We start from the raw sequence: 26344 nt of genomic DNA on the forward strand, positions 1-26344 counted from the left end.
TTTTTACCAAAAACGATTAGAATATCCAAATGGCAGATAACAACAGTGTAATTCCTTCTTTGTGTGATAAATATTCCATCCAAGGACATACTTAAGCTTTGTGTCTTAATACTGAAGTTGATGTGTGTATTGTCTGGGAAATGAGGGATGAGCAGCGAGGATAAGGATAAGAAAGTGTCTTTCCTGATGTGTCTGGGTGTCTGCTCACTATCAAGGATTCATGGAGTGTGTGACAGAGAGTGGATCTCAGTGGTGAGAGCTGGGAAGACAAGAGCCGCTCTGTACAGAAATCATCCTGAGACACACTGGCAATGTAATTAGCACATGAATTATTTCTGTACAATGACATGCTTCAGCGCCTCTTGACTTTGCTCTTGTCTGAGGAATGCCTCCATGTATATGGCCCAAATTAGACATCTGCCAAATGCCAGTCCTTTACAGTCAGACGCTTCTTTTCTTGCTCCAGTAATCAAAAGTGGACAGTAACCTCTCCAGCTCTCTCACAGCATGCACTTTGGGTCTGTGCTGGCAACCTTGACAAGGTTACATCCAAACTGAGCAGCTTGTTAAAGCGCGCACGGCGAAGATTTATAGCTGCTAGCTCATTTCAAATATTGCCCATTCAGACAGAAATCTGCTATCAAATGTTACTACACACCTGTCTGCAGCTCATTGGTTCTCCAGTAAACATTCAGATATTATCATCAGGTATGATAAATTATTGCAGATGGGCTCATTACATTTTTTTAAAGGGGGGAAAATGTTTGTGCTCTTCTGGCCTATAACTAAATATATGTATAGTTAAATGAAGTGCTAACTATACATTAATATCCAAATGCTTCTCTTTTAATGAGGATATTGATCCCCCATCTCTCCAAGGCTTACATTATTATCCTCTGGATTTACACTGTAGGAATGGATTGGCCTTTGTAGATTAGTATTCAGCACGTTGCGCTCCTCCTTCACTGTAATGCTGTTGTGATTCTGTAATAGGCCGAAAGCAAATGAGAGCCTTGGAGCTAAAGTGTGCTGTTCTGTACGTGTGCTCATACAGTGTTTGTTTGACTGAGCGCACGGATATTCATTTTGCATTTGCCTGTCTCTGAGTCTTTTATTTTATTCTTTTTTTCCCCCTCGTTTTTTAAAGTCCTGTTAGATTCTGTTGCCTCATGATGCCTCTTGCCATTTTGAAACCTTAAGAACTAAGAAGCCTTCAACACTTTTAGCCGTCCGTTGCTCTGTGCATTGGATAAAAACAGAGTTCGGTACCATCAAGAGATTTTCTACCTTGTCTCTCACCAGCGCCATTAAGTCTTCAAGATGGAGCTTTTTCAGGGGGTGAGATATCTCTTAAGCTCACTCCACATAAATGTTCTTGTTGAGGGAATGCGCCAAAACATCTAATGTAATGCTTCACTTCCCGACTGTAACTTCCCCCCTTTTTTTCTTCTTAGCCTCAGACATATGAGGATCTATTTTGTCATGACTTTCCTTGAAAAAAGATACAAAATGTGATAAATATCACATTTATCCTATTTTTTTCTTCAAAAATCAATGACATCATGATTCATGGGGACACAGCTTGTTCTGCATAATTGTTTTTTGTTGTTGTTGTTGCTCTTTTTTGGTTTTCCCAGTGGAATATCTTAAAGGCATCATAAGAGAGGAAATGAGATCTTATTGTGGTCAGTTTTAAATAAGAAGAAATATTTTCTCAGACTTTCTCTGTCTGACTTTCTGCTGAGAGGAAATTGCAGTTTGTGATGTGGGAGTTGCAGGAGTCAGTGTTGTTATTAGAATTTAATCCAGTTTATGTGTCAAAGGTATTGAGAAAAAGAGATTCTTTAGTGTTGTCTTTCTGAGGTGTGCGTCCGCCTGTATCATTTCCATTAGCTGGTGGATGTCTGTTTTCATGCCTTGCAGGAATGTGTGCACAGGTGTGTGCATCATCAAAGGTGCGATGCCAGTTGTGGATGAGGCAGCTTTGTGTCCTCATGGGACCAGATACCAGAGGAGGGCAGCGCGTGCACCTGACTGACACGCTGCCAATTAGAGTGAACAGACATTGACTCTGTGTGTGATTTGGCTGACAGACTGTGAAATGGTTGCTTGACTCTCTGCTATTGGGAAAAAATGTAAAAGATTTCCCCGACTACTTTCTAGCACTCTGAAAACACGCACATACTATACAACAGCATGAAGTCATATTCCCTTTTAATCTGCATCACATTTCATGCTTTATTAGAGGGCTGAGAAAAATAGCTGTAAAAAAACAAAAACAGGATGAAGTTTTGACCTTCATTTCAGCTTCATGCCAGCAGCTGCAGTGAACACAAATCTGCAAAGAGCATTCTTGTAAGCTAATAGCTTTTGCTTTGAGCTCACCTCCTTGTATCACTCATCCATTAATCACAATGTACAATTTACTTGTACTTAAGATAGATTCAGGGTGAGGTGAGGCCTTTATAATTGTATTATGCTTGAAGTTTATTGTTTGCAATGGTATATGTTTTATAAATGCCACCCAGTATGTTTACCACTAGAATAACTCAGTCCCTGCTTTTCACCACACTTGTACAAAAAGAGGAAGAAATCTTGCATGACTCTTTGCTTGCAGAAAATGAGCTACATGTTATATAATAAGTGCCTAATTGACACCTGATTCTGTCCTTAATGACACGAGCGGCAAAGCCAATTATAAGTAAATTTACTATGGGCAAAGTGTTTCTGCGGACTCATGCTAGGGAAGGGGACTCTCTCTAAGCCCAGCACGACATCCATCATACTGTGAATCTAAATGACACTATATGTTAAGCTCACACAGTATGGTGTCTGAGGGAACTTAGTGTGTGGATGTGTAAGCTCACACAGATTTGCACATGCTGGCTTTGTCAGTTAAATGTCTGATAATATTTAACACAGCTAATTGAGGCTTTTCTCTCTCTTTGATGGCACTCAAAACGATCACCAAGTGAAAAAAATACCTTGTAGAAATTGTATTTACATTGCTGACTTAAAATTGAAAATAACACAAGTCAAAAAATATCCTCAAAGAACTCCTATGGGTTATTTGAGTGATGTCTACCTTGGGAGTGGCGAGCAGTTACATTTTTTTACTTCAGTCTTTTGAACTGTGTGATAATCATGTAATAAAATATATTCTCAAAGAATGTAGCACTTCAGAAACTCTTATATCTGTCATGCGGTAAGAGGCTTAAGCCAGCTTGATGACACTAACTTCCTAACATTTTAATAGGATGCCAGACACTAACTTCTGTATCATTTTAATAGGCTGCCAATCAAGCAAGGAAACAGCAAGCGAATGAAAACAGAGTCAAATCCAGTGTCAGTCACCGAGCTTTGCCACAGACAATTAAACTACTTTGGTCTCCACACTGCATGGCTTTGGTATCCTTTTTTGATGGCGCAGCTAGACCCTAAAATTCCACAGGTGCTTCTTTGGAAGTGCATCTTTTCTGAACTCGCTCTGAACCTGAAAATACTGAGCATTACACACCGAGCTCGTTTTACTTCAGCTTGTTACCGAGAGCTGAAAACGAGTATTTATAGTGGTGTGAGGAAGGTGGGTGAAATCTCTGACAGGGAAACAGTGGTGTCGAGTTTCATGCTATAGTCACAGTTAATGCTGAGGGCTGTCATGAAGAAGATGACACAATTGGAGTTGGGCAACCGTAATTGCTGTGTCTGTTTGAGCAATTCGAAACCTTCTCTACAGGCCCATAAAATTAGTATGAGTCTTGCTTGCTATGTGTCATCTTTCATTTAGTCTCTTTTGACTCTGGGGGACACTCATTATTTGTCATTAATAATGATATCGGCTGTATCGTTTAAAAGCCGTTTGAGTAAAATGTGTTTTCTACTCCCACGTTTCAACTTTTCTGCCATACTTTCACCTTTACTTTTGACAAATTTATTTTGTACACAATCGGGTCAAAAGTGTCAGCGACTAGATTAATTTGCACTTAAAATCAAAGCTTTGCCTATCGTTCATTTCATGGGTAATTTTTCTCATATGCTGCCAAGCCTGTTTCAGACTGTTGTGTCATAATTTGATGTTGACAGGGAATGTGCTCCCCTGGGTGCGAGCTAATTTAAAAAGCAGCCATAGAGTAGCAGTAGCCAGATTATGTGTCAGAGCAAAGTGACTGATGAGGAGCCTCCTGGTCGCTCGGTCACATGCTGGCAATGTTGTACATATGACGTGCTCCAGCTTGTAAGCCCCTTGGTGCTTCATAATAAATGAGTGATTTGGTTCTACATAGTCAACTTCAATTAGGATTGAATGATACTTTAGAGGCAGTTACGCGGCCTTTACTGTTTTTCGCAGTGAAGCATACCTTGATTTTTGTGGTCGTGCCATGCAGCGCCAACTCTGCTCACACCTTTTGTAATTTAATTTGAGTGACGGACACTTGCATTGCTTCCATCAATATGAGTAGTTAGTTCTGCACCATATATGCACAAATGTGATGTGACCATAGAGAACGAGATGCCTGAATGACTGTTAGTTAGCTGCTGTTGATTAACAGTTGTTTTTTTTGCATGGACGAGGACAGTTGTACGTTTGAAAGAGATCACAGGATTATGAGAGTGCTGAAGCACAATTATTTTTGTCACAGGTCTTAGATCTCTGACGGATCTAAGAAAAGAAAGCAAAACGCGACGTTTAAAATATCCTGCTAATGGAGGTTTTTGCAGTTTCTAAATGTAGTGTAAAATGGGTTTTGGTGAAGGCACCAATATGATGTTGTCTTTAAAAAAAGTGGGATGAATGATGCAGAAAAACACACTGTGACAAGTTTTTACCTTTGTGTCTATTTATGGCCTTTCCCTAGGAGCTTTCTGTTCACTCTTTTCATGTCTTTTTCTGTCCTCTGTTTTCTGAAAAACACTAAAGAAGCTGGCTCTAATTCTTGTTCTCATTCAGTGTTATGACTCAAGGGCATTGATGTACCAGCAGCTAGCTGTAGTTTGATTGACCATAGTTTGTAGGTCTGCCCAGAGAGACAAATGGGCTATGCCCAAATACCCAGGAGAAGCAGCAACAAAATAGCACCTTTCTTCATTATTATTGGGGACACTCTTTGCATAAAACAGTCTAATACCGTGACCTATGTCGTAAGTCAACAGCGTTGGGGTTTCTAATAGAAAAATCAAAGTAATAAATGTGACTCCATTTTTTTATGTGTTATGTTATTCATCTGTTGTAATTTTTTTTTACATTATATTACTCCACAACATGGCTTGAGATGCATTACCACATAATAACTAGTAAACAATGAAAATCTTAGGCTACATGCCCACACACTGGCACAAATCTTTATCCAAATGAAGGGCGCGCGCGCACACGCACACACACAAACAAATCTTTTTATTGTATTTTTAGTATAACCACAAAGCTGAAAGCAGTGTTGGTAAAAACCAACCCAAAGAGCATTTCACATAAAAATGCTGTGTGTTAGTAGCAGTGGATCATTGTTTCTGGCCTGGACAAAGTTTGCACTTTACTGTCACAACCTTGTCCTGTCACACAGTAAAAACTTATGTAATGCTCATATCTTCACTCTTCAAAAGTTTTATATTTAGCTGCTGTTTTTTTCCCTCCGTCCTAACTAACTAAACTTAGCCCAAAGTCGTGCAAGTGCAGGATAAAGTTCTTCTATCTGCCCATGGATGAAAGAGCTTATGTAACCCCAATGACATAACTGTGATTAGTAACTTTAGCATTTTCCAGGTTACCTGAAAGATCTTTAAACACTGCAGCTTTCACTAGCCCAGCAAGGTATTAATCACCACAGTGCCACAAAGCTAATTAGCATATCATTACAGACATACTATGTTGAAGCTTTCCCAGTCAGTATTCCTCAGTGCTTTTTACAGCAAAATAAGATACCTTTAACAAAACTATATTTGACCACAAAGCTTGGTTTACCTATAAATCAGCTGGAAATGGGAAAATGAAATCTTGACTCAAGTGTGTGGATGTTTCTGTCTAGGCTTTTCACATAAATATTGGATATTGCAATATATCATAAAGATATAGCAGCATCAATTATCAGACATGTAAGCTAGCCCAAAAACATACATATGTTTACATCTGAGTAACCCAGTTTGAATGTAAACACCACAGAAGTTGCACATCCCCTGGCCCTGAAGCTCCCTCTGGGCCCGGCCCCCAAACGTTGTAAATTCTAAGCAATGCCTCTGCTATACACACACAATTCATTCTCCATTGGTTAGGGGAATTAACTCTGACTTGAAGGCATGGGGATGTGTGGAGAGAGAAATGAGAATGACCCTAAACTATTGGCTCTATTTGTTATGTGGTCACTGAGCTTGTGAAGCAGGGATGGGTGGATTTAGTGAAGAGGGTAGAGTTCTCTCATTTTCACTGATAGGGAGCGCAGACATAGAGGGAATGACCAAAGAGTGGTGAGATCCAGTCAGCTTCAATTATGGCCCCTTGTAGTTTTCCCAGAGGTGCACTATAGCACGTTTAAGGGGAAATCAATGAGGTGACAAATTGTTGTGGACAGCAACCCCTTTCATTTCTTACATTGTTGCATCCATGACTGGTTGGTATACAAAGCATATGTGTGTGTGTTAATTTGTGTGTCTGTGTTTGTTTGGCAAGCATATATAAATGTGCAGCCCCATTTATGATAATTGAATGCTTTGCTCCATTTGTTTTTTGGTGCTTTATTTTCTGCTAGTAGCTTTAATGGCTTGTTATCTGTCTAAACCTTTTTTAAATGCTTTCTAATAGGTTTTCACATGCATCACCCACTGATGTCCAATGTCACTTTGTTTTCTTTTTGTCTCAGAATGTTAAGGTTTTTCTCAAGGATGTTTTTGCTATGCCAAATCATATAATAAAATATTATAGAAATCAGTCACTTTGCTGATAGCCCGACGGCCGAGGAGTGCTCTTTTGCTCTTAACACATCTAGAGCTCTTGGTCATTTGTAAATTTTGATATAAATTTTCATATTAATACCGTACCAATGTGTCATTCTTTAACTGCAGTGAGTAATCTCTATTATTTAGAAGATTTAATAATTTTTATTGCTGGCACTCTTTGGTCATATTGTTGCTCTTCGATTTTGAATTCCATTAGTCTTTGTCAGTAATTGCTCTAACTGTGCAATTGTCTTCCTATCTAAGGTGTGTGAGCAGGTTTTAATAGCTGATGACCAATGTTGGGGTTGTTACCGAGAAAAAGTACTGCATTATTTGTTACATAATACAGTAGATTAAAACATTTATTACATAACTCATTAGCTTACTATTGTGTCAGATAATTACCAGTTGACAATATAAACCATTGGCTATAGTTCCACAACAGAAAACCCTATTGTATGAGAACATACATACAAAACTTATTTTAGTGTTTGAACACAAAGTTGTATATGCAAAGTAAAGTTGGAAACTAGGCAAAGAGACTTCAGAGCGCTCACTACTGTAACACATACACGTGTACAGTAGCTACAATGTTATAAATCTGACTGCTCATCACTGACCCCGTTACTGATTGAAGATCAGGCTCTGGCTGCTTGGTTATGGTTGGAAGACAAGTTTTACTTCACTCTGGGTTTTTTGGTAACTTTTTGTTTGTGCATGCTAACTGTGCTGATGCTTGGATCTTGTGATAGCAGCTAAATTCAGTTGCTGCTGTTTCAGATACAATTTGCACTTAATTGCCCATAATTGTGCTCTTGTCCTTTCATTCAATAAAAAAAGTAACCAGTGCACAGTAAAAAAAAAGGCATGTTTGATATTTTCTTACCTATCTTCTTATCATTTTCTTACTACAGTATAATGATCGTAGATTATGTATGGATACATGTCTGCCTTTACGCTATCTCCTCCTTTTAATGGGTGGGCCAGTCTGAAGAAAACTTTGCACGATCACATGTGCAAGGATTAATAACATATATATGTTTGTAAGAGAAATTTATCATAAATCACAATTCTTTGAGTTTTTTATATCACATTTAGTTCATCATCCCTCTGGAAATGCAATCTTACATTCTCAGTTAGCATATATTTTATGTGTCATCTTCAAGTGGTCGTGCTACAGAGTTTTTAGCAAGAATTGGCAAAAACCACTTTTTTGTAGTGCAGATAATTGAAGAATCTTATAATTAGAGATGGACCGATCCGATATTACGTATCGGTATCGGTCCGATACTGACCTAAATTACTGGATCGGATATCGGAGAAAAATAAAAAATGTAATCCGATCCATTAAATATCACGAAAGCACCTCACAAAACTTGCAACACGCCGTAACTCACCTCAGAACGTTAGCACGTCGGAGCAGTATGCATCACGTGATAGAGCGGCTGTGGCATGCGGGACCTGTCGGTGGTCTGGATAGCATGTGGAGCTTCGCTAGCAACCCGGCATTTCATCTCCGACAAAGTTATCCCCGAGAGAAGTAAAGCAAGTGTGTAAGTGCATCTCTGAATGTTTGTAAAGCATTCCTGCGTTAAGCTTAACAAGCGATATATGGAGCGACTGCCTCTCCTGCTGCTACTTCAATCATGAAACTGCTTAATGATCAGCTGATCGGCTTTTCTGTCGCGAGTCCATCTCTCTGGTTTGTTTTTGGCCCACTTTGCACCAGAAAGAGGAAACCAGCGGCTAAACAACAGCAGCACGTTTAAGCTTGATCAGCTGTTGTTAGAATTTATTTAATATTAGTTTCTACTCGAGGATCTTTTTCTACGTAGCTGACGCTGGTAACTGTGCAGGGGCAGATCTAGCAAAGTTTAGCCAGGGGGGCCGATAGGGCATGAACAGGGAAAAGGGGGCACAAAGACATACTTTTCTTTCTTATTCTCATTTAAAATGTCTAGCTTTTAATAAATAATTATCCTAATCTTACACCGAAAGTTTTAATTTGATGTAAAATGAATAGAAGTCAATTACTGTATATAGTGACTATTAAGTCTAATATATATACCCTAGTAAGCTATAGTACTTTTTCCTTTGGGAAGGTACCATCTGTGCAGTCTGCAATTTTGTTGAAGAAAGATGTTGAATCTATTTAATATTTCTTGAAAAATAATTGATTTCTGTGCATTTTTTTTCACACTGCATCAAATTAAGGTTGATTACGTTGATTAAGCATCATGAGGTGGAGCGTGAGGGGTGGTTCCCTATTTTTTATTTATTTATTTTTGTTGTTGCTGGGAGTTGGAACCCTATTAGTTAGGTTGCTTAATATTTACGCTAAGTACTCTTTAAAATACCAGAATAGGGAGGATGGTGTAGGTTTAAGTTTATTAGATTGATCAGTATTGCTGAACTATGAAATATTTTTTTTGCATACAGGTATAACAGAATAGCTTTAGTGTAGTTGTTGTTTTAAACTTGAGTATGAACTTATACAAAATGCAGCAAGATATTTTTAAAAAAACAGTTTTATTGATTAAAACACACTATATCGGATTCATATCGGTATCGGCAGATATCCAAATTTATGATATCGGTATCGGTATCGGACATAAAAAAGTGGTATCGTGCCATCTCTACTTATAATTAACAAAATGTAATTACCAAGCACACTGCTGTAGCACTACTGATGACAACAAAGCATTTTACAGATTTAATTTACATTTTCAGACATTGGTTATTTTTCTTTTTTTTAGTATAGTAGTAATGTTCTAGGATGTTTTCATGCCTTATTGTGACATACATGAGTGCCTACATGTAGGCGCTACATGAAAAAAAAGTGGACAAACATCTTGAGAAAGTTGAGGGTAAACAGGAACGTTTCCTCTGGATGAGTCCGACTCTACCAGAGGAAAAGGGGAAAGATGCAGAGAAGACAGCGCGAATGGTGCGAGAGCCAGCAGAGCAGCCGGGGAGCTGTTTAAAGGAAATAAGTGCCTGGGATTATCTCCCTGCATTCCTTTGGCTATGGTGGATTCTGGTTGGTCATTGGAATGTTAAATAAATATGTCTCTTTTTATACCTTCATTTACAATCTAATTTCAGTGTATTTATTATCAATTCAACATTTTGAGGCTTTTATTCGCATATTTTTTCACACCTTTCCAACAGGCACCCAAGAGGGCATTATATTAATGAAACACATTTCTCTTTCCCTTGTCTCTGCAGGAAAAGAAGAGTTTGTCGCAACCTTCAAAGGATCTGAGTTCTTCTGCTACGACTTGTCCTTGAACCCGATTCAAAGCAGCAGTGATGAAATCACATTGTCATTCAAAACCCTACAGAGGAATGGACTGATGCTGCACACGGGAAAATCAGCTGATTACGTCAACCTGGCTCTGAAAAATGGGGCGGTCTCACTCGTCATTAATTTGGGGTCTGGAGCCTTTGAAGCTCTTGTGGAGCCAGTCAATGGGAAATTTAATGACAATGATTGGCATGATGTCAAAGTAACAAGGAATCTACGTCAGGTAACAGTACATAGGGTGATATGGAGACTCAGTAAATAAATTAAAACAAATGCACTTAAATCATTACCATCATACAATACATTATTTTTCCCAGACATTGTAATTAAATTGCTAAATTTAATCATGATGGTTTCTGGTGGAGAGTGAAACAAAACCACGAGGGAGCAGGGACATCTCGATATGAATCAGGGCCTGTGTAAAGTTACAGTTTAAATCAACCCTAACTTTTAAAAAGAAAGGTTATAATGACATTTTACCTTTGTTGTAGCTATGCAAAGTTTCTAGAGTCATTTACATATCAACATGTGCAAAGTAAGACACAATACTGTTTTTTATGTCAAGGGAAAACAAATTTAACTGAACTCAAATTTCAGGGTAGTACGTACAGTATAGTCTGTATTAACAAAAATTACAATATTGGAAAAAAAGGGGAGAAAAGGTACAAAAACATTTGAGTGCTTATGTTAGTACAGTTGTGATATTGGTCATTATGAATCTGTTGTATTTAAGCATTCAAACGAACTTGCTAGCACACTGTACTTTTTACTAATATAAAAGAAAACCTTTATGTAGAGCATAGGTAAACCTAGAGTTAGACTTTAAAGCACCAAAGTCAAATTTCCAGCACAGGCAAATCCCTCTTACAAGATTTATAGACTTTAATGGGCTTTGCTTTATGGTCTTGATTCACCTCCTTATACTCCTAAGAAACAGGGGAGTGACTTTACATGAGTTTTAGGAATTTGATTTCTTATAAAAATCTTGTTTGGCCTCTTAACCCTTTATTGACCATGGACCCGCCGGTGGGCCCATGGTCAATAAAGGGTTAACACCAAAGGGTGGTACAACTCCTGCAGTGTTGCAGGATATCAGCAGAACAAATTCTAGCCTGGTTATGAGATGAGGATATTAATAAGCATAGCGTTTTTGCTTAACAAATATGTAAATAATCCACCTGGCAAGTGCAGATCATGCTGGCCGGAGTAAATCAGCAGAGGTCTGTTAGTGTTTGTTGTGCTGATTCACAGCAGGCCAGCATACAGTAAATTGGGTCAGGATGTAGCTCTCTGCAAGAGGCTGTTCATCCTTGAGGATGATTGGAGGGCCCATCAGTTGGACCCATGACCAACCTGAAGAGGCAGAAGAGTTGTTGAGGCACAACACTGGCATGCTGTCGGTGGCTTTCACCAGTAACTGAATGCTCAGTTTCAGCTGATGTAAGGGTCACCTGTTGGTTGAAATTTCGCTTTCCTTGAGACCAAAGGTTACTAAAGCATGGGTTTCAACAATCTACCCTCTGGGTTTATTACAATAGCACGTGTAATTTCCTCCAGATCTCTAGGGCCTGACTAGTTGTAGGTGGCTGAATCAGCAGCATGGCATTTGGGATAGAACCCCAGGTGAAAGACCTTTGCTACAGGTGTGCAAAGAAGTACCCACATACCAACTAGGCAGAAGACCTATAGCACTATAGATCATAATTAATCATTTCCAGAGTAAGTGGATTCAGCTTCTGGGTGCATCTCGACTTGTAGGTACAACAGCTGCTGTGACAAGACAGCTGGAACTTTGCTTCCAGTTCATTGGATATTGTTTCGTAAATACACACAGGCTCTGCTAGATGATTTGGAAACATTAATCACTCTCACTGGGCCCTAACCCCAACATTATCTAGGTTTAGGAAAGCAGAAAGCTAATAATACCACACTGCGGCATTTGTCTCTGCAAAGGAAACATGGGAATGTGAAATTATTGTACAGGTCTTTCAAGCTGAATACCGTAAACCCCTCACCTAATTAATCAAGCTAATTTGCGCTGTCGAATTCAAGAAGAGTCCCATAACCCTGGATACATTGCAAACGTTTCAAAACTACTTGTTTCGTTTGCATGAGGTTGCAGGCTTTCGGACCAATGCTTGCCTCAGGGTGATGTACGTTAAGTGTAACCCATGTGCCTGTAGTTGACACGTAGAGACAGTCCTGCACTATATTGATAACTACCCAAAAACGTGGTTGGTTTTGTGGAGCAACAGTAGCAGACTTAAGTGTTAAAAGTGTTAATGCCAACGTACAGATCCTAGCACTACAGGACGTTACAGTGGAGTAAGGTTGTGTTCTGGAAGGACTCGTTGAACTGAATGTGTGATGAGAAAATATGTAGATAAATATAAAGATACTTTACTGATTGTACTAGAACATAAAATAATTTTTAGATGAAACAGGTTATTTAGAATACAATCTTTAAAATAAAAAAGCAGTTGTGCATTCATTTTTGTATAATTCAGTCAGGTTAAGGATTATTTTTGTTATGTACTGATATGTAAAACCTTAGAATTATAAGAGGGAGTACTTTTTCACATGACTGCAGTTTACACCCAAAAATCTCTAGATTTGTTCCTGCTCATTTCGTGGGAAATGTTTATCTTCACCTCAGTACCACAGCTTCTTTTTGCATAATCAGCCAATTGATTATTGACAAACCTAAAGATCTGGCCAGCTTGAACATTCACTGCATTCAAACTGTAAAGAAAACAAAGCATATTGAGTGCATGCTCTACGGGGGAATCAAAATTGCCATCCTCCATATTCTGTGTCAGGGTCTCCTTTGCTTTGTCTCATTGCAGTAAAGTGATCCTAAAGTTCATCAATAAGACCAAACGGAGGTAAAGTATTGTATGAGCGGTGGGAAGTCTGATACACTGGATTGGTCTCAAGCCTAAAACCAAGTACAAAAGAAGACGAATCCTAATATCAATAGCAACAATAATGATAATAATAATAAAGTTTTAGAAATGGCCTTGGGAATTTTCTTAAGAGGGTCAACTGATGTGCTTTAGGCATTCTTTCGTATGAGCCATGTCTGTCAATCATAACCTTTTGTCGGGACTTGGGTAAGGACGTTTTTTTTTCTGCTACTCAGTCTAGTCACATACAGAAAATGGTGCAAAAAAAAAAAAAAAACACCATGAAGGAAATCAGGGAGTTACTGGTTGAGCACTTGCACCTCTTGTGCATTCTTGTTATTTCCTTGGTCTGCTTTTTTCTTGTTAAACTTATTTTGCCCTTTTTTCTCTATGTTACTAACATGCTTTGGAAACAAACTAACATCATTCATGGAATGTTTCATTCCACTACTAACCAGTATGGTTTTTTGCCGTTTGACAATGTACTAACAGTATTGACCATCATATATTATTTGAGTAACAATCGTTATTCTGTTCACAGTTTTTAATTTCCTTTCTCCCCCCTTTTCCACAAAGCACTCAGGCATTGGACACGCTATGGTAAACAAACTACATTGTTCGGTAGATATCATTCTAATTGTTTCTTAGTTTGGGTTTGCCGTGTGTTTTTTTTCCTTTCCTTTTTTTTTTTTTTTTTTTTTTTTTTTTACTGTAGACGTCATTTACAAAAAAAAGGGAAATTGCGGTTGGTACTCTTCTGCTTACTTTTCGAAACCTTTTTCTTGGTTCATTCATTGGTTTCTCCTCTTTATTTCACTTGTTTCCTGTCCAATTCTGTTTGATCCACCTTTTTAGGAGCATCATTTCGAGCCTTTTGCATCAAGCTGTGGTTAATAATGAGGACCCTCTCCTGTCTGGCTGGCCTGATGCTCTTTGGCTCAGCCAGTTGTATCCCCCATTCACTTTGCATGGCATGCACTTTTGACTACCTGTTGCATATGCCACATTTGTCGACGTGAAAGTGATGGTTGAGCTGTGTTTGTCATTTTGTCTTGGGTGTTTTTCTGATTTCTCTTTGTGGTTTTTACAGTGTCCATTGGCTTGTGCATGCATCTGACACTGTGGCAAGTGTCAAAATACTGATTCTGTATCCCAATCAGGAAAATTGGGAGATTTTTCTTTTTGTGTGCGTGAGAACAAAAAGAAAAGACAAATGCATGCATGTCTTCTTTTGTCTCTTACCCTCAGTCATTGTCCTTTAATAAAAGGTATCTGTGCTTTTCATAGCATGTGCTCCCTTTCTAACCTAGTGGCACGTTCTGGTTTCTTTTGTAGAAACGTCTGCTGGACATACTAATATGGAATAATAATAAATAATAACTAACCTAGATAACATTTTACTAACACCATTTTTGTGTCTGCTAAAATACTTTTATGTTGCAGTAGCAGCAATACTAACACTGTAGTATGGGCAGTTGACTAACTCTCTAACTAGAATAGTGTTCCTTTTAAGTCTTGCAGTCGTCCTAACTAATCAAACTGGACAAAATAATAATCAACAAAAACAAGAAAAAAGACAAGCAAACAAACAAACAAACAGACATGAAAATGGGTTTCAGAAAAAAAAAGAAACATGTAGGGAACTCTGACCTAGATTACGAGAAAAAAGGCTATAACATTATAGTAGGCTGTCTGAGTATAGCGTGTCCTTTCCCTCTGCTTTGTTGTTCAGGTAACAATATCCGTCGACGGGATTCTGACCACCACAGGATATACGCAAGAAGACTACACCATGCTAGGCTCTGATGACTTTTTCTATGTCGGAGGGAGCCCTAGCACAGCCGACCTGCCTGGATCTCCAGTTAGCAACAACTTCATGGGCTGCCTCAGGGAGGTAAACACCACTTCTGTTTGAACTCTGAGGCTGGTGGGTGTGCAGGATATGACTGGCTTCACCTTAGGACTCCAAAACAGACCCTCCCACCCACAAGCTGGCCCTATTTCATCCTTAACACCCTGAGTTTGTTTGTCCTCTTTTCCTCACTCTCACTGACACAAACTTTCTCTGACTCAAAATTTTTTCCCTCTTCTGCCCCCTCAGTGCACATACGACGCTCTACACACATGCACACACAACTATGCTGGGCGCACCACACACCCACACGTATAGAGGTCTGTCTTGGAGTGGAATTTACCTCGGGCTTCACGTGGCTATGTCAGCTGCACTTCAAAGCAGAGCGGTGATCCTGAGATCAGGGAGTGGAATTTTTATGAGGAGCATCTGACACGCTTAACACCTCACTATTGTTGGGGAGTGTGCTCTATCAGATTTTATCTTAGCCCAATTGTTTAAAGAATAACATTTTTTCTTTATGCTCGGTATCTGTGGAGGGCTTTCCTAAATGTAACTTAATAGTGCTTGAAAAGCGGGAGCGAAACAAGAAAAATAGAGAAATGTACATTAGTTATATGCTCTGGGATGCATTGAATTCAGCACATCCCTGGCCTCCACAGTGCAATGGGCCATTTGAGTACTTAAAGGCAGACTGCTGTCCTCAGTATCATCTAGGATAGGTCTGAAGCATCTCTCTTTAATGAGTACACACGGAGTGGAGCAGGGAATGTTCACAAGCTTATTAAAAGTGTGTTTTTAAGGCAACTTTTTTAGTTAAATACATGTCTTGCAGGTGCTGCAGATGCTACAACAACAGGGGTGGAATTGGTTCACCCCATTTGTGGTCATCCACCCCACTGAATTACTCTCTGTCCTCTTGCCAAGCCTGCCCTCACTGTCCTGAGATCCATGTATTGAACTGCTCAAAAACTTTTAAATATGCTGCAGAGCTGCGATAACGCCTACAAGAAGAGAGACTGAGGGGATTTTCAGTATTTTATTTGCTCATGGGATCTTTTAATATTCCTTATTTAGTTTTACCAGACAAATGCAAATGTCAATATCAAATAAAAAGAGATTAAGCCTGCATGATCTAAAATCCATAGTTAGTTCCATCTACTTGACTTTGATTTTTTTGTCTGACATTTTTAGTACGTTGACAAGCTCTTTGCATCCTCTCATCCAGGCTGTTGAATTAAACAAAAAGGCCCATCTCAGGTCAGCTTCAGAGTGTGTTGTGATAGAATATGTGTGGTGGTTTAACAGCATACGCTGTGGGACCTGATTGATAACATGTCTCCAAGTGGCATGTTGCAGCATTTGTGTGCAGATTCCAGTCTGAGTCGCCACGCCTGCCTGTTAGTTCTGATGGCAAAACAAACTGTGGTGCAGTAATAGCTCAGTTGTCACAGCCCTAGTTTGATGACAAATTAGTGCAGCACTACGAGTGCAGCACCAGTTGTAGCTCAGACCAAAGCTCCTTCGATGCTGAAAGGTGCCCTTTGTCTTGACTATAAAAAATTGATTTGGGTTTATTGGCTGTATCTGTTGCACCTTTGTCTGCATGAGTCAAGTTCAACGGGCAGAGAGGCTGTAATTTATTCCTTTACTTTTTTTCCATTTCTTTTTCTATAATCCCTAAAACACTACATTTTGGTTTAGTGTCACATTGGGATCACCTGGCCTTCATCTTAGGATGAAGATCCACGGCAGTGTGACTTTCGAGTGCAAGAATGTGGCCACTGTAGACCTGACAGGCCTGAGTGAATATACACGTATAGTCTCTCTCTCTCTCTCTTTCTTACCGTATATATTTAAATATACTTTATATATAATATAATTTAAAAATATATACTTTATATATATATGTGTGTGTGTGTGTGTGTGTGTGTGTGTGTGTGTGTGTGTGTGTGAAGAAAATATAGTTTCCTGGTTTGATTTCCTCACAGTTAAGTGCATAATAAACTAAGCCTTGGCTTATCTAACTCTGAAGCACCGCTATGAGCTCCATCCACCTGAACAGTTAGACACAGTAGATCTGACTTGGTGATAAACATAATGCTCCATGCAAATACAATCCCATCGGACATGTTCCCATTTTCAGGTGAACGCTTATGATGACAGCAAATAAAAAACATGGCTAGTGTTTTCCACAGCTGTAACTCATTTGATTTGACCCACTGGAAGCAACAGACATATACAATTACAACTCTTTTGTTATATAAATGTGCGTGCTATTGCAGTAAAAGAGCTATCTATTACTTTCTAACATTATCCTCCAATTAGCAGTATTAGAGCAGCGTGAAAGAGATCATCAGCTGTGCGCTTGACATCTAGAGGTGGCTGTTAAATAGTAGTTCCCCTTTTATCTCTCTTCCTGATGAACTTTAACATCTTTATGTTTAAAGCCTTTGTCGTCCTCTAAATCTTAGCTTTTGTATGAGTATGTCAAGTGTGTCTGGTGAAAAATATAACGGCTCCATTGATGTTTTGATGCAAAATGTTGACATTCACGGAAATGTTAATTAATTGGAAATTGGATGAAACTAAACATAGGGATCCTAGCTGCTGCTTACAGCTGCTTAGTAGATACTCTTTCATTGTGGGGATTGGATAATGACGGGGTTAGAGCTGTCTTCATTTTTTTTTGGACTGTCGCTAATTACAGTGGAACCCACACAGACATATTCTACACAAACTGTAGACCTCAATCAATATTTTGAGTATTCATGAGAAACTTGCTTAAGTGAATTTAATACGCCTCTTCTTGCATTTTAGTGAATGAGAATAAATCAGGCGATTAAGATGAGCTTCATACACAAATGGAGTTTACTAGTTAGACAAACAACAGTAAATAAAAATGAGCAAATTAGAAAATGTACTGTTGCTGTATCATGTATGATAATGAAGCTCATCCATCAGTAAATTTGGTATTTTAATGACATTTAATGGGCTGCTACTCTTTCACTTCTGTACCTTAGCTCTATATCATCTCAAAGGTCACAGAACTAATACATTTGATTTATTTAAGCCTCCTGTTTTATAGTGTCTGAGAACAGTAGCTAAAATTGACATAAATGTTTGGGGGGTTTTTTGATTTAGAAATTTCCAACAGTATGTACGGGATAACGGATGCTGGAGCTTGCATGAGAAAACACTGCACTAATTTCTTCTTTAGAAAGGCATATCCATCATCTGACCACTCTTATTCTAATCAAATACTCCAACAGGGACTTTAAATCAGCATTTTGCACCACACTTGCAATCAAGTCACTAGTTTAGATTTATCACTCTTCATCTCACATGTCACACCGACTCCCGAGAGATAATGCTGGATAAAATCATTTTCTCCAAACCATTGTCACAGTTGTTTGTCATGTTCAGGTTGTCTCTTGACGGTAGAGCTGAAAGCCAAAATGCATCTCCCACCTATTTACACTTCACCCACTATTCACTTGTTGTGAAGGCTTCAAATGGGTGCAGAGAAAGCGGGAAGATGTCTGTGACATTTGGTACCCTGTGGACACAGCTCGTCACGTATAGGTGCAGTGTGACAAAGATTACCAATAGCTGAGGCATGCGATCCTTGCTTATGACACCGTGTTGTGGGATGAAATATCACATGGACATCATGGTGTTTAATTATGCATATTTACATTCCCCATTATATTTATATTCTGCAAACCGATCTTTGATTTGCAGAATATGACTAAAACCTTTTTTTTATTGTGTTCCATTTCAGGTTGTATACAAAAACAATGACGTGAGACTTGAGTTGTCCAGGCTGGCCAAGCAGGGTGATCCCAAGATGAAGATCCACGGCACTGTGGCCTTCAAGTGTGAGAACGTGGCCACTCTAGATCCCATCACTTTTGAGACGCCTGAGTCTTACATCATCCTCAACAAGTGGAATGCTAAAAAGACAGGCTCCATCTCCTTTGACTTCCGCACCACTGAGCCCAACGGCCTTCTCCTTTTCAGCCATGGCAAGCTCAAGCAGCAGCCAAAGGATTCAAAGAGTCCTCAAACTCTTAAAGTGGACTTCTTTGCTATCGAGATGCTGGATGGCCATCTGTACTTGCTGCTGGACATGGGCTCGGGAACCACAAAGACCAGGGCAGTCAACAAGAAGGTCAATGACGGCGAGTGGTACCATGTTGACTTCCAGCGAGATGGAAGATCAGGTAACTTTTTAAAAAATCGTTAGCAACATACAATATTTAGACGAATAGCATGCAAGAAACAATAATAAACAATAAAAGGCACCTGTTGCTGCATCTGTCGCTACTATGAGAGTGCAATACATTTAAATGTAAAAAAAAAAATGCAACATGGCAAAAAATGACCACTTAAACTGAACTGATGTACTTTATATCAACAAAATACATTAGGTTGCGTGACTACTACTTGACTTCCTATCATGTAGGTGAAAAGGATCTGTGGGCTTAACAATAGTGTTTTCACAGCAGTAGTTTACACCTTCCACATGTCCTGACTTGAAGTACTGTAGCAGTGATGCATTTCTCAGCAGTTTATTTCCTTCGTAGCGCAGACAGTGACCATCTCCGATCAAGATTTCTTAAATAATAGTGCCATAAAAACAAAATGCAGTACTTCAGAAGGCTTGAAATTATACAGAGACATGCCACCACACTCCTTTGTGTTTTCATACACATACAAACAAACAGCCACATTGCATGCAGTTCAGTAGCCCAGCAATCAAACACAGTTTTAATTTTGTGTGTCGTTGTCCTCCTGGCACCAGAAATGTGCAAAAAGTATGGTGATGAAGTAATCCTCAATATGACTGACTAGTTTAGCCTTCAACATATAAAGTGCGATCAAGAAGCACTGGCCCATAAAAATCAAAAATACATACTACCTAGCTTAAATTTTCTTCTTCACTTTGTAGAAGTCCCATTACAACCATGAACTGTGGCATCGTGTCACTGTGTGCCGGCATACTGACATCACAGGAAGATTTCGGTATCATCAGCGCAACCTTTGTTAGCTACCTATTTACTTACTGCGTTCGGTTCTTTCCACTTTCTGAGTTGGAAGTTGAGGGATCACTGTTTCAACACACTGGTGCCGATATAACGTGCATCAAAGAGTTTCAGGTACAACAGGACAGAATGAGACTCCTGCAGAGCGATCTAAAAATAGCAGCAATGCTCAAAATACTTTGGTGGTGAATAAGAAAACTGCCTTGAAGGGGAGATCAGATTTTTATGGGCCCTTTGATCACACTGTGTACGGTACAACGCAGAATTCAGAAGAAACTTAAACAAGGAGCTCTTTAAACAATTTTACTGAAATAAAATTATTTTCATGGGGTCATGGACTTGTTTTCTGAAAAACTGAATTATTCATTATTGTACCAGAGTTGGTTCACCACTGAAACTTGAATATTTCTCCACACACTGCCTGCCCTTCCACTTGTTATAATTATTTTTACATATTTATTATAAAATCCAATTGAATAGTGATAACCCAACTCCAGATAGTGGCTACGTGTCACGATTCCAGACACATATTTGCAACAAAATAACTTTGTCCCCTCTCACAATGTGTCCTCTACGCCCCGGGTCGCCCTGCACTGGTCCCTGTTGATTTGCTTATCTAAGCAGCAATTTGTTAGTGTGAGCTTAGGGCCAAGCCCTTGCAATGTCATGCTGCAAATTAGATATACCCCTTGACCATGTTTTCCACTCCATCTCAAGAGGTGGAAATTAGATTAACTGTTTCATTACCCCCCTAAGCAAGTCTGGGTTGTAGTTCCAAATTGAGCTAGATACAATGTTAAAATAGTGACAGCTTTCACACATTCAGCTCCATTAGTCAATGAAAGTGTTTGTAAAATTAGCTCCAATACTCTGTTTGAGGTGACACAATACAGGCCTACGCTGAAATAAACATTACTGAGTGGCTTCTATTGAATTCGCTGGGAGAAGAAAGCTGTGGGTACCTTCTCAGATGACATAAATCCAAAACATTTAGTTGCGGTGCGCCGCACTATAAACAACATTGTCTTGCTAAATTAAATTTTTTTTCATTATGTGTGTAGTAACCTCTGATCACCCTCCCCCGTGCAGTGCACACATGTACACACGAACACGGGCACACAGAACCCCGAGCTCTCTCATCGAGCTCTCCACTCACTGTTCTCTCTGTCTACCCTGCCTAAGTTTCCATGGAAACAGGAGGGGGTCTCTCCCAGGACTGAGACAGTTACTGCACAGTGCTGTGCTGAGCTGTGCACTAATGACATTTCAGAATAACTTTTCCTTCTTTTCTCAAGTCCTGCGGATCAACACTTACGTACTGGCCTGTAGAGAGGATGTACAAAGGTCTCGCCAATATGACGACTTCCCTTGTGATACGAGTAACAACATGGCGAGGATGCTTTAGATACGTGCACACAGTGGCTTCAAATTGTGAAGCTTTTTTCCAATTTATTTATTTATTTCTTACATCCAGGTTTCTATGATCTGTACAAAGCACTGCTGCTTATGGTGTGTAATGGTGTGGATACCACTCCTGAAATGTATATATTATAATCTCTATATATGTATTAACAATTGTGAATCTCAATTAAAGCTATAATCAAATAAAACAATCATCGTCCTGAACTACAACAGAAAGCCTGCAAGAATAAGTAGGTAGGTAGAGAGGTTGTTCCATAGATCAGGAGCTGCCACCTAAAAAGCTCTGTCACCTCTATTTTTGAGCGAGTGACATCCAAGAGCGGTGAGTTTGTAGACCTCAGTGCTCTGGTAGGAGTGTAGGCCCGTAAAAGTTCCGTTAGGCATGGTGGCGCCAAACCTTTGAGCCTCTTAAAAGAAAGTAATAACATTTTAAACTGGATCCTGAAATGGACTGGAAGCCAGTGTAGGCAGGCCACTACAGGTGTGATGTGATCACACTGCTTCTTTTTACTGGCATTTAGCCACGAGGTTGCGTATTTCAGAACAACTCTCTTGGTTACTGCTCTCTTCAGAGCACTCTGGGCTACTATAGAAACAGAGCAGCGCTACATGTTGGGCTCCATGGATGACACTCTCTCTTTGTAATGGGCTCATTCTGAGCCCAGAGTTGTCAGACGATTGCTCGCATAAAATGTTGCAGCATAATCTGTCACTGAGGCTGCTAGTGGTGGCCCGTGGTATTATTTTATGCAGCTCATGAGAGCACAGAGGATTCTGTACATTTCATTCATCCACAGTTCATGCCATACTGTGATATAGCAGTATGGTTCCAGCCATTATACCAGACTGAACATTTCTAACTGTGACAAATAACCGTTGTCAGCTGGTAACAACACAAAGCACAGAACATAACTGAATGACACAAAATTAACAAATGAGTGAAAATGCCATAATAAAGCCCAGTTCTGTGAGCAGACACATTGCAAACACTAACTAGGTGTCTGATGTTTTCAGTGTACCATCAAACATATGCTTGCTCCCTAAATTAGAGTGAGGTATCAAAACCACATGAACCTATGTCCTATGTCACTGGCTGCTCTCTGCCCAGCCTGGAGGTCACTGCAAACTCTCGGTACCTCAGCAGAGCTGGCAATATCATCAAGGACCACTCTCACCCCAGCAACCAACTGTTTGAACTATTACCGTCAGGCCGACGGTACAGGTCACATAAAATCAGGACAAACAGATTCAGGGATAGCTTCTTTCCCAGAGCTATCACCGTAGTAAATAAGCACAAAAACAATTGAACCTATTCCATACCGTCACTGTCATTATATTATGCTGCTATTCATACTGTCATTATATTAATGCTGCTATCCTGTATATATTGTACATACTATTGTTTGAGTACTTACGATTGTTTTTTTTGTACTTTTTATATTTTACATTTATATTTATTATTGAAACTTGCACCAAGGGAGTGGCACTCCAATTTCGTTGTACTCTGTACAATGACAATAAAGGCTATTCTATCCTATTCTATTCTATTCTAACTGAACTGAACCACAGTTTATTGTCAGAGCTAATTTAACACTGATGAAAATGATTATTAATCCTACAATCTAGTTCTCTTAATTGAACCCTTTAAATCGTACACACGAGTCCTTCAAGGTAATTTTCAAAAACAACATAGAAGAATTCACCAGTCCCCCGAGAGCGTGACTCATCAAACATATGGTATTCTTGGCTTTTCATCTGTGTGTCAGATGTTTTATTAATACACACCACCAAGCACATCACTCATAACAAAAGTGCAACACAACAGCCAGACATAATTACCCGCAGCCCAGTCCTCCGTGTGCAACGCTTCCTGCAGCTGTAACAATGGTGGATAATGATCCCTGCCCTATTTAGTTTAGGCAGCTCTTTCTACAGGAAGCAAGCCTGCAAATGGACTCTGGCTCTCAGACAGCATCTTCTAACCCTCAATGCATTAGAGACGCTAAGAGACACTCTGCTTTTAAGTGAGGGCTTCTGGGCCGCAAGTGCTGTGGGTCACTCATCAGAGACATTACACGGACATTGCTGTGTTGTAGCCACACTTCCTGCTAGGGCACACGCGGCGCTACTTCACACACAAACATGCACACGTACACCAAACAAACAGAAGCAGGCATGCACACTCTTATAGATAACATATTCCCTATCCTCACAACCCACTCACGAGCTTCTTTTTCTACAGAGAATCCAATCACAGGGAGAGATTTGGCCGTATCGCCCTAACTGGATTGTAGTAATCCCCTGTCTGACATGTTTTGGGGATGTGTGAGTGGGGTTAGGGGACATCATGCCAAGTTGAGCCTGGCTGCTGATGCAAAAAGTGTGAGAGAGATCTGAGCTGTCATTTGGACCCCTGCCTTCAGGTTTGATGATGGAGTACCACTTACAGGTCAGCCCACAGAGAGGGATAGAGAGAGTAATGTGGTCAGCGCTTTTAAGTTGGCTAGACTGCTGATTTTTGTCGTCATCATTCAGTCACATTTTAGCCCTCTGTATCAGTTTGATCATCTCGTTTGTAATTTCTGTACTCATTTTTCAGGACACTGTTTACCGCTGTGTTCCCACTGCTTTCTTATCTGTCATCATATACACCCCCCATCCTCTTTCCAGGCTTCTTTATCTCCATGTTCTCATCTTGTTCTGTATCTCCTCCTCTTTAATGTTAGCATTCACAAGACACACCCCCTGATATCAAAATAATAGTGTTCAAAACATAAGTAGTCCTGCAGTGTGTATATGCCCTGCTGTTAGGGTAGTCGTCCAACATTACACAGATCCACTCTGCTTTCACATATTCTTTACAGGAGATTGAGAAGTAAATACATCACTGTCACATGATGCCCAGGAGATGTAGATATCTTTCTTCTTCTTCTGCATCAATTTAGACAGATATTCTTTCTTCGTTCTTTATGACTGTAATAAGACTTAAGTGTAGATATCATGAGGTTTAAAGCATCCAATAACTCGATGATGACTTTAACAGTATCACTTTATATTTTACTTTCAAAGAGCAAGGCTTTCTTGTAATTTTTAAAAATGGTCAGACTTTTTGAAACTCTTTCCAAATTTTTCATTGGACATTACCTGCTTTTTCACTCATTCTCAGTCCAGTTCAAGTACCAGCCTCTTTTCAGTGGAATTTCTATTTGTTACGCCACTTTTACACTGACCTATGATCTTATTAAAGCGTAAACAAAGACACCAAACTCAAAGGATGGACCGGTGTTGTGTGTGCCAAATTTTAAATTGTATCTTTAGGCATTTTGTTACTGGCAGCGTCTTACAAAAATGTATCATTTGTTCCTATTTCTTTAGTGAATTTGTAGTTGAAAAATGCCAAAGATAACACAGTGTGACAGGTATAAAATAGTATTTTGGCACCAACACCAAAAAGCTATTTGCCAAAAACCTGGCATATTTTGGCATGTGCAGGGTGTCCTTAAAAAAGTTGAGGAAATTGAACAAGTGGAGAACAAAAGAGGAAAGCTTACAAAAAACACTATCTACAGCAGATAAATATTTATCTGAAAGCAATGTGAAACCATAAGAAATAGGAACAATACAGATCTGACATAGAACCTGAGAAATGCACATGGACCATCATTTGATTCATCTACTGTTCACTGGAAAAATGAGAAAAGGGTGGCTCTCAAGAAGGGAAGAGAAACAGGAAGAAAAGGCTGCCAAATTACACAAGAATTGAACTGAAAATCAGCGGGCAACAGGTTTACACCAAAGTTGATGTCAGTACATATGAGATCAGAAGAGATGCCCAACAGTGAGTGTCTGCACCCATCTGTAAAAGACGGTGGAGGCTCTGTCATGGTTTGGAGCTTTTCAGTCAGTGGTGTTGGGGATCAAAATTGATTAAATGAGGAAGATAGAAAAGTACCATCAGACTTTAATCCACCGCACAGTATCTGATTGGCAACAGCATCATTTTCAACATGATCAACGATCTTAAACACATTGCCAAAGCAGTAAAAGCATACCTGGATAGAAAAGCAAAGAATGGAACATAATGAGTCATGGATTTACCTCAAAGAAGAGCTTTGTATGTCCTTTAGGAAACATGGAGATGGCAAAATATAAAGGAATGAAGGGTGGCTCAAGAATTTTGCACACTACTTCACTCAGTTCCTTCAAATGCCTGTCATAGTGTGGGATCTGACAAAAAAAAAAAAGTGTTTGCGTGTGTGGATACTTCTCTCGCCATTCACGCTGACCACACTGATGTTCATTCTTCAGCCGGGCACCTGCTCTACTCAGAGAAAAGTTTCCTCGCTAATGAGTTTGATGTAGTGAGCTCGTTAGCTATAACCTGAAGGGAGCTGTTCTGGCTGCATGACGGGTGGCCTATGCCAAGTGTGCAAAGCTTGGAAGTCTCAACAGCTGTGGCTGGAGAGAGCAGGGGCAGTGGGTGGCGGCAGGAAAGTGCAGGAACAGATGCCTGGGGCCAAGACCCTGAGAAAAGAGCTGGAACATGTTAGTGGGACCCGGTTAATCATTGTGCACTAGGTCCTTAGCTGTCTCTCTCAAACAATTTTGCAAAAGGGCTGGCTCACCTTGGCTATGAAGATCATACATGAACAAGTGTGTTATTAGCATAGGGGGTGATTTTTAACATTTTTTTGTTATGTGAAAAGATGCTTCTGAGAAAAAAGGCTTTGATAGAAAAAATAGAAATGCAGATATTTATTATATGTATAATTAATTGTGATATGTACATTCATGCATGCTAATGGTAGCTGTAATGAAATGTGAAATGCCCCATTTAATATCTAATGTGTCTCTAAAAAGTGCCAGGCAGCCCTGCTGAAATTCAAGT

At 39.5% G+C, this 26344-nt stretch overlaps 1 protein-coding gene across 13 annotated transcripts in view; it reads left to right on the forward strand.

The window, feature by feature from the left end:
* LOC146695654 (neurexin-1a) overlaps positions 1-26344 on the forward strand; it is a 271900-nt gene that overhangs the window by 86544 nt on the left and 159012 nt on the right. For 11 of the 13 annotated variants that reach the window (XM_085477988.1, XM_085477987.1, XM_085477991.1 and 8 more), the window contains 4 exons: positions 10150-10451; positions 13711-13734; positions 14867-15028; positions 18771-19212. In XM_085477988.1, coding sequence (XP_085334114.1) covers positions 10150-10451; positions 13711-13734; positions 14867-15028; positions 18771-19212 — 930 coding nt within the window. The remainder of the gene's footprint in view (positions 1-10149; positions 10452-13710; positions 13735-14866; positions 15029-18770; positions 19213-26344) is intronic. The other 2 variants (XM_085477993.1, XM_085477997.1) reach the window with 1 other exon arrangement.

This window comes from Copadichromis virginalis, linkage group LG13 (genome assembly GCF_057382275.1).
Source record: "Copadichromis virginalis isolate Kocher_CV1m ecotype Utaka linkage group LG13, C_Virginalis_male_GT1.1, whole genome shotgun sequence".
Classification (NCBI taxonomy): domain Eukaryota; kingdom Metazoa; phylum Chordata; class Actinopteri; order Cichliformes; family Cichlidae; genus Copadichromis; species Copadichromis virginalis.